We start from the raw sequence: 11605 nt of genomic DNA on the forward strand, positions 1-11605 counted from the left end.
TCAGCGATTAGGGCACTGGCCACATGCTCCACGGCTAGGGAGTTTGAACCCAGCCAGGGCCTGCTAAACCAACCAATCAACAAACAAACAAAATAGCCAGGCATTGTGGCGGCCGCCTGTAGTCCCACCTACTAGGGAGGCTGAGGTAAGAGAATCGCTTGAGCCCAAGAGTTTGAGGTTGCTGTGAGCTGTGATGCTACAGCACTCTACCAAGAGGGACAAAGTAAGACTCTGTCTCAGTAAAAAAATAATAATAAAATAAAGCAACTGACTCACACAGTAGCCTAATAATATGGTGCAAATAGTTTCTAACAGTTTGTATACAGCCTTAGAGCACCCACAATTATAATGGCAAGGATACCAAGATAGGTGCTAATAATAAACCTTACTAAATAAAAGAAAAAAAAATTTTTTTTGAGACAGAGTCTCAAGCTGTCGCCCTGGTTAGAGTGCTGTGTCATCAAAGCTCACAGCAACCTCAAACTCTTGGGCGTAAGCAATTCTCTTGCCTCAGCCTCCCAGGTAGGTGGGACTACAAGCACCCACCATAACTCCCAGCTATTTTTTGGTTGTAGTTGTCGTTGTTTGGCAGGCCCGGGCTGGATTCGAACCCACCAGCTCCAGTGTATATGGCTGGTGCCCTAGCCGCTGAGCTACAAGCACCAAGCCAATAAAATAAATTTTTAAAGGTATCAGCCACATAGAATTAACACACATTCCTGCCTTATAATGTGTATATATAAATGAAATGGGAATTCTTTTGTGAGCAAGCAAATGCTTTCAACGGTTATATAAGCAGATTAAGACCCTGATCATTAAGAACTCTAGGACACTAAATGCACACACACCAAATCTTAATTTAGTTACCAAAATTTAGTCTGTATCAGTTTCCAAGGCTTTCATCATAGCTGATCTAACCTTTGAGATACTTCTTATCCCAGTCTATTTCAAGTCTTATTAATAGGCCCCCTGGAGCTTGTTATCTTTGACTCAAGCAACTCGTGGTCTCAGCAAAAGCTGCCAAGAAAGAAGGTCTCTAAGTCAAAAGTAGCATCAAGGCACCACAACACCCGGCTATTTTGTTGTTGTTGTTCCAGTTGTCATTGTTGTTTTAGCTGGCCTGGGCTGGGTTCAAACCCACCAGCCTCAGTGTATGTGGCCCGCCAACCTCAGTGTATGTGGCTGGCCCCCTACCCACTGAACTACAGGCACCACCCAAAATAGATGGATATTTTAACTAAACAATTCAGATAACTTTACCACTCACCCTCCATTTCACAGAAAGAGAATCCGTCCTAAAGTTGGTGGTTCTGCTACTGGTGGCTCCAGTCTTACATTTTGAAAATAATCTCTTATCAGTTTATTTATAATAATCATGGAGACACACTGTAACTCTCCAGAAATCTGATTTGTTTTGTTTTTTGTATTTTTTTTCTTCAGAAACTGATTTGTAAAAGAGTTCCTAAACCAATAAAGGCCCCTTGTCTTGGTTCAAAAAGAGGTTTCTCAACACGAGACCTCAAATCTTTGAGCAACTTAATCTTAAGCTAAATCTGTCTAGTATTGAATATACGTGTACAGTTCAACTCATTGCTAGACCTATAAATGTGAATGTCCATACGGCATTTGCAGATGTTAAAAAATAATTGCATAAATAAAAATAAGTAAACTTCTTTGGGCAGCGCCTGTGGCTCAGTGAGTAGGGTGCCCGCCCCATATACGGAGGGTGGTGGGTTCGAACCCGGCCCCAGCCAAACTGCAACAAAAAATAGCCGGGCGTTGTGGCAAGAGCCTGTAGTCCCAGCTACTCAGGAGGCTGAGGCAAGAGAATCACCTAAGCCCAAGAGCTGGAGGTTGCTGTGAGCTGTGACGTCACGGCACTCTACTGAGGGCAACAAAATGAAACTCTGTCTCTAAAAAAATAAATAAATAAATAAAAATAAATAATTGCATAGCTGCCGTTCCCATTTCCTATTTCAAGAGATTACTGAATGTGAACAGTATATTAAGTGAGAGATGTTACATTTCACAATCTAGGGTGGTAAGTGAAGAGAGAAAGAAGGGGATCAAGGTGGTCAGTCTCAAGAGAAGGACTTGGAATGTTACTTGATATGGGAACATCTACCATGAGTAATTTCAAAGAAGGTGCTTTTCCCAGATGATATTAAAATGTGTATGGTAAGGACCAGACTTAGCTAGCAGCAGCATCTTAAGAGAAACAAGACTACTCACCAAGCTACACAAAGAAAACTATGCTTCAATAGAATAGTGATTCAAAAAAAGACAGCTAAGAGTAGAAAGCTGGATTCTAGGGCAGCACCCGTAGCTCAGTGGGTAGGGCACCAGCCACAGACACCAAGGCTGGCGCGTTCCAACCCAGACAGGCTGGCTAAAACAGCAATGACAACTACAACAACAGCTCCCAACAGCTAGTTGGGAGGCTGAAGCAAGATAACTGCTTAAGCCCAAGAGTTTGAGGTTGCTGTGAGCTGTGACACCACGGCACTCTACCCAGGGCAACAGCTTGAGACTCTGTCTAAAAAAGAAAACAGAAAAAGAAAAGTCTGGATTCTAGGATTCTATTTCTCTATATTCTATAAACCCACAGAATGATTTCTTCCAGAATGCAGATATCAGTCTCCTTCATATCTTAAATATATTAGAAAAATAAGAACTCACCTTCCCAAAGAATTAAAAAAGTTTAAAATTTGAATTAGCTTAGCTTCTCTCTTATCTTACATTCAGATCCTTATTAAGTAGGATATAGTACTCTGCAATTTAAAAAATCCATGCCCATGAGCAACTTCTTTCTAATCTTGCACAAGTAACAATTTTTCTGAGCATCAGTTTCCTCATCTGTAAAATGGGAATAACAACACCACCTACTTCTGAGAACCACTGCTGAGATTCATAAAGTAAGGGATGAAATCATTTTTACACAGCAAAGCACTATACTGGCTGTATTGTTAGCACTGTTAGGAGCAGGAAAAAATGGATACAAGTAGGATTAAAAGAGGAAAAGTTTCTTCCACTGGAAAAAGAAGGGTCGCAAAATATATTTTGCAAGAAGGGTGGCTAAATATATTTAGGAAAGTGCTTTGACATTGTTGATGGAAAAGGAGACATTTTCTGTAAAATGATTTAAAGAGGTTTATTCTGAATCAAATTTGAGGACCATAACCCGGAGCCACACCCAAGAAGCATTGAGCAAGTGGACTCCCAGAGGTGGGGTTACATTTTGGTTTTATATATTTCACGGAGACAAGAATTACAGGTAAGGTCATTACTGAATACGCGGAAAACATACATTGGTTTGGTCCCAAAAGGTGAGACATCTCGAACCAGGGGCTTACAGGTTATAAGTGATTTTAAAGATTCTTTAGCTGACAATTGGCTGAAAGAGTTAGGCTTTGTCTAATAGACCAGGAGTCAGCAAAAAGGAATGCCAAGATAAGAGTCTGTTTGCCCAGTGAGGTGGCTCATGCCAGTAATCTAACACTATAGGAGGCCAAAGTGGGAGGATCACTTGAGCTCAGGAGTTCGAGACCAACGTAAGCAAGCTAGAGACATGTCACTACTAAAAATAGAAAAATTAAGTCGGGTATTGTGGCAGGCACCTATAGTAGCAGCTACTAGGGAGGCTGAGGCAGAAGGACTGCTTGAGTCCAGGAGTTAGAGGTTGCTGTGAGCTAGGCTCACACAGCACTCTAGCTTGGGCAGCAGAGTGAGACTGTCTCAAAAAACAAAGGTGGGGGGGGGACAATAAAGAAAAAAAAAAAAGAGGCAGCACCTGTGGCTCAAAGGAGTAGGGCGCTGGCCCCATATGCCGGAGGTGGCAGGTTCAAACCCAGCCCCGGCCAAAAACTGCAAAAGAAAAAAAGAAAGAAAAAGAAACAAAAGGGGGTGTCTGTTAATCAGGGACAAACTACCGGATGTCTTGCCTATTCTTAAACTTATTAATGAGTCACAAAGGACATCTCTAAGAAGGGAGGGGGACGTGATGTGGTATGTCTGATCCCCTTTCTCATGGCTTAGCAACTCAGTTTAGGGAATCCCCTTGGCCAAGAGGGGGTCCAGTCAGTCAGCTACTGGGGGTGGAGAAGCCTTAAGATTTTATTTTAGTTCACAACATAAAGTTGAATTAGAAGTGGGTTCTCATGCCAACACATTCACTTTGCACAGACGGCAGAAAAAAGAAAGATTAAGAGTGGGTGTCCAGCTCTCAGCTCACCAAAATAACTGATGAAGTTCCATTTGGGGAGAGAGAGTATAGTTAGTTATGACAGTCAGTACAAAGTACACACAGATTATGGTTGCATAAGGTGAGAGAAGCAAAGATGTTATTATTACCAAGCATAGACCATCTACAATCCACAGACGGGAGCTATATATAGGACATGTGATCTCTATAGAGGGCTTCAGAATAAGAGAAAAATAGAAAGGCTATTCTGCAAGTATCAAACAGAGGCAGAAATAATTCAATAGCTTAGTTCTCTATAGGAAGACTTTGGAAAGTAGCACGGATGGGAAGAAAATAAGATACCCATAACAATGAGGTCAGGGGTGTTTTGAAAGGCAAACTGTTTTGAAACACTACAAATCAGCAAAACAAGAGGTGTGGTTTTGGACCTGCTTGCCTTAACCCAACATAAAGATTTACTCTTTAAGTGATCTAAGATATTCTATAATGTGGATACACAAACAAAAAATGGAATTTTCTGAAAGGGCATTAGACAAATGACACTGTGTATGAGAGACATGGTGTACATACAAGACAACTAAACATAACTGAAGATACAAATCTATAGGGATAACACCAATACAAAATCACCAGTAACCATGACAACCCAAGTAGGTGGAGGGAAATACAAACACTGACCAGGCTGCCGGATGACACTATTCCTTCAGGGGAAGACCCTGGGGTCGGAAAAAGACTTGATGAGTGGAGGAAGCTGGCCAAGAATGAAACCGACTAGCCCACAGGGACAGTGTCCATGCAAGAGAGCTCGGAGGTGACACTAATACTCTCCATGGGGTGGCTCACAGGGTCAGAGGCTCAGGCATAGGGAGACTGGACGCCTATAAAACGGAAATGGAAGTTACCTGGTGAAGGGCTGTCAAGCCGTCCACGTTGACCGTGTTTATGTCCGCACCTCTTGCCAGAAGCTTTTTTACCTCGTCGGTGTCCCCGCTAGAGCAGGCGGCTAGGAAGACAGCACCATCCTCGAAGCGGACCCTGGGGCTCCCACGCCTCGTCAGCGGCTGCAGCCCCGCGCCTCGTCGCTCCGCGGACTCCTGCTCTGTCAGCGAGCCCCGCCAGCGCCGAAGCTGCTCTGCCCGCCGCATTCGCGCCGACTCTGCCCGCTTCCCTCCCAGGTGCTCCAGCTCCGCCATTGCTCTGGCCTTGGCCGTTGCTGCCGAAACTACCACCGCTAGATTGCTGTTGCGGCTCTGGTAACCGCTGCTACCTCCCTCAAAGCACTTCAGCCAGGAGCAGAAGGCGGAGACCCCCGCACCGCCATCTTTACTCCTCCAGCTACTAGTACCGCCCACACGCTCCCTCGGCTTCTAGACGCAGGCGCTGCCCGGGCCTCAGGTCATCACGGGACCTGTAGTAGATAGCCCGCCCTAAGGGCATTTCGTGGCGCTAAGGGAACTACAAATCCCGGGATGCATCGGAAAAGAGGCGAGGACTGGCTGCGCCCTATTTTACCTGGGATCTAGCGGGGTCACCTTTGCCCTAAAGCTGGAACTGTGTCCTGGATTGGCGTCAGCCTCTATCGCTGAGCATTTTGGGAGTCGTAGTTTCTGACTGCTAGCTAATGTTAACTCCCTAATTATCACATCAGTCCTTCAGAGTGAAAAGGGGCAGTAATTGTATCTATTTTCTTATTTTTGGTTTGTTTTGAGACACTGTCTCACTGTTGCCTCAGGTTAGAGTGCTGCAGTGTCATAACTCACAGCAACCTCAAACTCCTGGGTTCAAGTGATCCTCCTGCCTTAGCCTCCCACAGTGACTGGGCCTGCAGGTACCCACCATAATGCCGGGTAGTTTTTTCTCTTTTTGTAGAGACGGGTGGTCTCTCTTGCTGAGGCTGGTCTCCAACTCCTGAAGCAAGCCTCCCACCTCAGCCTTCCAGAAAGCAAGAATTGCTGGCATGAGCCACCATTCCTGGTCCATCTCTCATTTTCTAGCAGGAGAACTAGACATAAAGAACCTGAAAGACTCAAATCCATGTCCTGCTTCTAAATATGGCATTTTATTAACAGGTGTATTAATCACAGTGAAAATATGAATGTGCGTGGGAAAGAGAAGTGTACATACACATATAGTATTATGTGTTTTACATAAATACTCTCAACATGGACCCTTATTCTTTTTTTTTTTTTTTTTTTTGTAGAGACAGAGTCTCACTTTATGGCCCTCGGTAGAGTGCCGTGGCCTCACACAGCTCACAGTAACCTCCAACTCATGGGCTTAAGCGATTCTCTTGCCTCAGCCTCCCAAGTAGCTGGGACTACAGGCGCCCGCCACAACGCCCGGCTATTTTCTGGTTGTTTTGCATTTTGGCCGGGGCCGGGTTTGAACCCGCCACCCTCGGTATATGGGGCCGGCGCCTTCCTGACTGAGCCACAGGCGCCACCCGGGACCCTTATTCTTGATTGTGAAAAGGACACCTCCAGCTGAAGTGAAAGAGCTTTAGTTTTGAATGCAAATTGAATTCACATCCATAGACAAATTACTTGATTTAGCTGAGTCTGTTTTCTTATGTGTAAAATGGAAATAAAGAAACCTCACAGGGCAATCATGTGGATCAAATAAGATAACATAAGAAAGGATACCTATCCCTACCACATATCAGACTCTTTGTAAATTTTAATGACCTTTCTTTTTTTTTTTTTTTTTTTTGTAGAGACAGAGTTTCACTTTATTGCCCTCGGTAGAGTGCCGTGGCGTCACACAGCTCACAGCAACCTCCAACTCCTGGGCTTAGGCGATTCTCCTGCCTCAGCCTCCCGAGTAGCTGGGACTACAGGCACCCGCCACAACGCCAGGCTATTTTTTTGTTGAAGTTTGGTCGGGGCTGGGTTTGAACCCGCCACCCGGCATATGAGGCCGGCGCCCTGCTCACTGAGCCACAGGCGCAGCCCTAATGACCTTTCTTTATCCCTCCTCTTCATCTACTCTTTTCATGGATCTTAAATTTTTACAAGACAGTATGGGTGTCTTCCATGATGATTTTCAAAGCTAGAGAAAGATACTATGGAGCATACTAGACTCCTAAGGCAGCAAGTAAGAATTTTTATATTCACCATGAATTTGCTTATAAAATATATATCTGTCCAATTGATGTAATAACTATATCCTTCAGGACTCTAGTCCTGGACAAAATATAATTAAACGTGGTATCCATAATGAAAAAGAACACTTACAAGTATTAGATTATTTAAACTTTTATGTGTATTTGAAAAAAAAATTTTTTTGAGACAGAGTCTCACTATGTCACCATCAGTAGAGTGCCGTGGTGTCACAGCCCACAGCAACCTCAAACTCCTGGGCTTGAGCAATTCTCTTGCCTCAGCCTCCCAAGTAGCTGGGACTACAGGCTAGAGTGCCACAATGCCTGGCTATTTTTTTGTTGTAGTTGTCATTGTTTTTAGCAGGCCTGGTCTGTGTTCAAAACTGCCAGTCCCGGTGTATGTGGCTGGTTCCCTAACCACTGAGCTATGGGTACCGTTCTGAAATTTTTCATTAAAAAAGTGTTGTATAATAACAAGGCACTCACTGTAAAGGGAAGTTTTTTTTGTTTTTGTTTTTGAGGCAGAGCCTCAAGCTGTCACCCTAGGTAGAGTGCCGTAGCATCACAGCTCACAGCAACCTCCATCTCCAGGGCTCAAGTCATTCTCCTGCCTCTGCCTCCCAAGTAGCTGGGAACACCAGCACCGACCACAACACCTGGCTATTTTTTGATTGCAGCCATCATTGTTGTTTGGCAGGCCAGGCTGGATTGGAACCCGCCAGCTCAGGTGTATGTGGCTGGGGCCTTAGCCGCTTGAGCCACAGGTGTCAGTCCAGAAGCTTTTTATTGTATCATGTGAATATTTGCCTGTTCCTCAACTTCCCCTGAAATAAACTGGAAATCATACATTGAGGACATAGATGAATCAATGAATTAAGAGCTTCAAATGAAGTGACATATAAATGAGAAATATTATTATGTTTAGTAACTGTGTCTATCCACCATATGCTTTAATTGGATATTCTTAAATATGCTTTAAATACTAATTAAGCCTTTTAGCATATTTGTCGACTATGAATAACAATCTACATGAGAATAATCAAGGTGTAATAATGTATACATTATGTAGCCTCCTTGCGACATACATTTATTTACACTCACCATGGAACCTACCAGGGCTCATCTTTTATTATAATTAAAAACTCTTTATGAGATTTACTTTGTAACTTATCAACACCGGAGCTTCATCTTTTTTTTTTTTTTTTTAGAGACAGTGTCTCTCTTTATCACCCTCAGTAGAGTGCCGTGGGTGGCATCACACAGCTCACAGCAACCTCCAGCTCTTGGGCTTAGGCAATTGATTCCCTTGCCTCAGCCTCCTGAGTAGCTGGGACTACAGGCGCCCGCCAACGCCCAGCTGTTTTCTTGTTGTTACAGGTAGGCTGGGGCCAGGTTTGAGCCCGTCACCCTCGGTATATGTGGCCGGCGCCCTACTCACTGAGCCACAGGCGCCGCCTGGAACCTCATCTTATTCCAACTCAGCCTCTTACTGATAATTAAAATTTCCCATAAACTCCCAAATAGAACTCTCTCTAAAGGACAAAACAAAAATTGATATTAAATCATATAGGAAAGAATACTGGGGCAGCACCTGTGGCTCAGTGAGTAGGGCGCTGGCCCCATATGCAGAGGGTAGCAGGTTCAAACCCAGCCCCGGCCAAACTGCAACAACAACAACAACAAAAATAGCTGGGCGGGGCGGCGCCTGTGGCTCAGTGAGTAGGGCGCCGGCCCCATATGCCGAGGGTGGCGGGTTCAAACCCAGCCCCGGCCAAACTGCAACAAAAAATAGCCGGGCGTTGTGGTGGGCGCCTGTAGTCCCAGCTGCTTGGGAGGCTGAGGCAAGAGAATCTCGTAAGCCCAAGAGTTAGAGGTTGCTGTGAGCCGTGTGACGCCACGGCACTCTACCCGAGGGCGGTACAGTGAGACTCTGTCTCTACAAAAAAAAAAAAAAAATAGCTGGGCGTTGTGGCAGGCACCTGTAGTCCCAGCTGCTTGGGAGGCTGAGAAAAAAAAAAAAGAAAAAAAGAATACTTAGCTAGAAGCCTAACCTTCGGGACAATCCTTGTGCACCATTTTATTATGTTCCTGGTATATGATAGCTGTCCAAAATACATATATGTACATATATAAAGATTAACTTTATATTTTATTGACATACTGTTCTTCAGTAAGATAAAAAGTTATTTTATATTAAATTTAAATATTTATATTATACTTAAAGGATTTTTAAACTGTGGTAAACTTTTCAGGAATCAATGTTACATTTGGCTATATTCATTTAGCATTCAGAATCAGGAAACAAGATGTATCTCATTCCAGTTGGGTAATAAGCTAAAATTGGCCAAATTCAAGTCAAATCCTTAACTTTCTCAAGAGACACAAGCTTAAAGTCTCAACAGGAAGAATTCACCTTCAATACTAGGAAGTTCCAAGAAGTATGAAGTTTTTTTTGTTGTTGTTGTTTTTTTTGCAGTTTTTGGCTGGGGCTGGGTTTGAACCTGCCACCTCCAGCATATGGGGCCGGCGCCCTACTCCTTTGAGCCACAGACACCACCCTACACCTATTTTTATTTGCTTCTTTTCTTTCCTTTCTTCTTTTTTTGTTTATTTGTTTGTTTTTTTGTTTTTCCTGTACTAGTATGATCGTAATACCCTCCTTTGAGATTTTACAGAAAAGTATAGGTAGCTAAGTTTCCTTGGAAAATTTAAGTATATATCTACCTGGAAAGAAAGAGAGGACTGTATCTTCCAGCTATGTAATTACTAAAAGTGGTAATAATCATTAAATCTAATTCATTTAACAGGCTCAGTCAAGAAAAAGGCCACAAAACATTACCTATAACAACTTGAAAAGTTTTTCAATGTTAAAAATTTCTAAGTATTTTTCTTAAACATATTCCTCCAACCAAGGTGCTTTGAGAATAAACTTATTCAATCAGCTCATTAAACAAGTATGGTAGTTTAAGTTCTCTACTTCAGTATTCTTTATTTTCTTTCTACCCAAAATGTAATCGTAACTCAACTAAAGTCCTAACTGTAATTGTAGCTCAACTACAGTCCTGTTTTCAGAACTAAAAATGATTATTTAATTATTCTAAAGAAAAAGTGTTTTTGTACATAAGTGAGTAAATCCTAATAAATAATCCGGGGTACAAATAAAATACAATTGTTGGTCTTTTACATGCACTAAGTGAGCCTGCTATGATGCATTCTTATATATATTTAAAATTTTTATAAAATAATAATTTTCCATAGCTACATCTTAAAAAATTGTTATATTAGAATATTCCATTGGGGGGGCGGCGCCTGTGGCTCAGTGGGTAGGGCACCGGCCCCATATACCAAGGGTGACGGGTTGGAACCTAGCCTTGGCCAGCTAAAACAGTGGCAACTGCAACAAAAATAGCTGGGCGTTGTGGCAGGCGCCTGTAGTCCCAGGTACTTGGGAGAGAATCGCCCTAGCCCAAGAGCTGGAGGTTGCTGTGAGCTGTGACAGCACAGTACTCTACAGAGGGCGACAAGGTGAAACTCTGTGCCCTCCCCCCCCCCAAAAAAAGAATATTCCATTTTTAAAAGCAATGACAACTGTAGACAGAAAATCTTTTAGCCTGGCCTTTACTACCATCAGCTAACATACCGCCCTCTGGTGGGCACACGGAAATAGTACACTTAGTGCACGGGGTTCTCTTTTTTTCTTTTCTTCCTATTCCTCTCTCCCTCCTTCCTGCCTCCCCTTCCTCCTTTTCTTTCCCTGACTTCCTCCTTTCCTTTCTGTTGCTAAACTATAGATATTTACTTGTTTTATCATACCATCTATCCTTCCCACCAGACTCAATACAGTTCTCAGTTTTAATTTTACTTTTTTTTTAAATCAAAGTCTCACTCTGTCATCCGAGCTAGATTGCAGTAGTGTCATCGTAGCTTACTGTAACCTCAAACTCCTGTCTTCAAACAATCCTCTTGCCTCAGCCTCCCACATAGCTGGGGCTACTGGCACACACAACCATGCTTGGCTAATTTTTCAATTTTTGGAGAGATGGAGTATCATTCTCGCTCAGCCTGGTTTCTAACTTTTGGCCTCAAGCAGTCTTCCTACCTTGGCCTCCCAAAGTGCAAGGAATACAGGAATAAGTAAGAATATTTTTCTTACATTTTCTAAGTGATATTTTAAAGAACTATTTCTCAGAAAACCACTCAAGGAAGTAATCAATTTCAGTTCTAAAGACAGAATTATAGTTGAGATACAATTACAGTTAGGAGGAAAGAAAATAAAGACAATGAAAGATGAAAACAAAATATAT

The 11605-nt window shown here is 43.0% G+C and overlaps 1 protein-coding gene across 10 annotated transcripts in view; it reads right to left on the reverse strand.

Moving 5' to 3' along the window:
- PPP1R12B (protein phosphatase 1 regulatory subunit 12B) overlaps positions 1 to 5538 on the reverse strand; it is a 267914-nt gene extending 262376 nt beyond the window's left edge. For all 10 annotated transcript variants that reach the window (XR_008382941.1, XM_053604146.1, XM_053604144.1 and 7 more), the window contains exon 1: positions 5104 to 5538. Coding sequence is in view for 9 of the 10 variants with exons in the window: in XM_053604146.1 (XP_053460121.1) it covers positions 5104 to 5394 (291 nt within the window). In the remaining variant the exon portion in view is untranslated. The remainder of the gene's footprint in view (positions 1 to 5103) is intronic.
- Between the last annotated feature and the right edge of the window lie 6067 nt (positions 5539 to 11605).

This window comes from Nycticebus coucang, chromosome 10 (assembly GCF_027406575.1).
Source record: "Nycticebus coucang isolate mNycCou1 chromosome 10, mNycCou1.pri, whole genome shotgun sequence".
Taxonomy (NCBI): domain Eukaryota; kingdom Metazoa; phylum Chordata; class Mammalia; order Primates; family Lorisidae; genus Nycticebus; species Nycticebus coucang.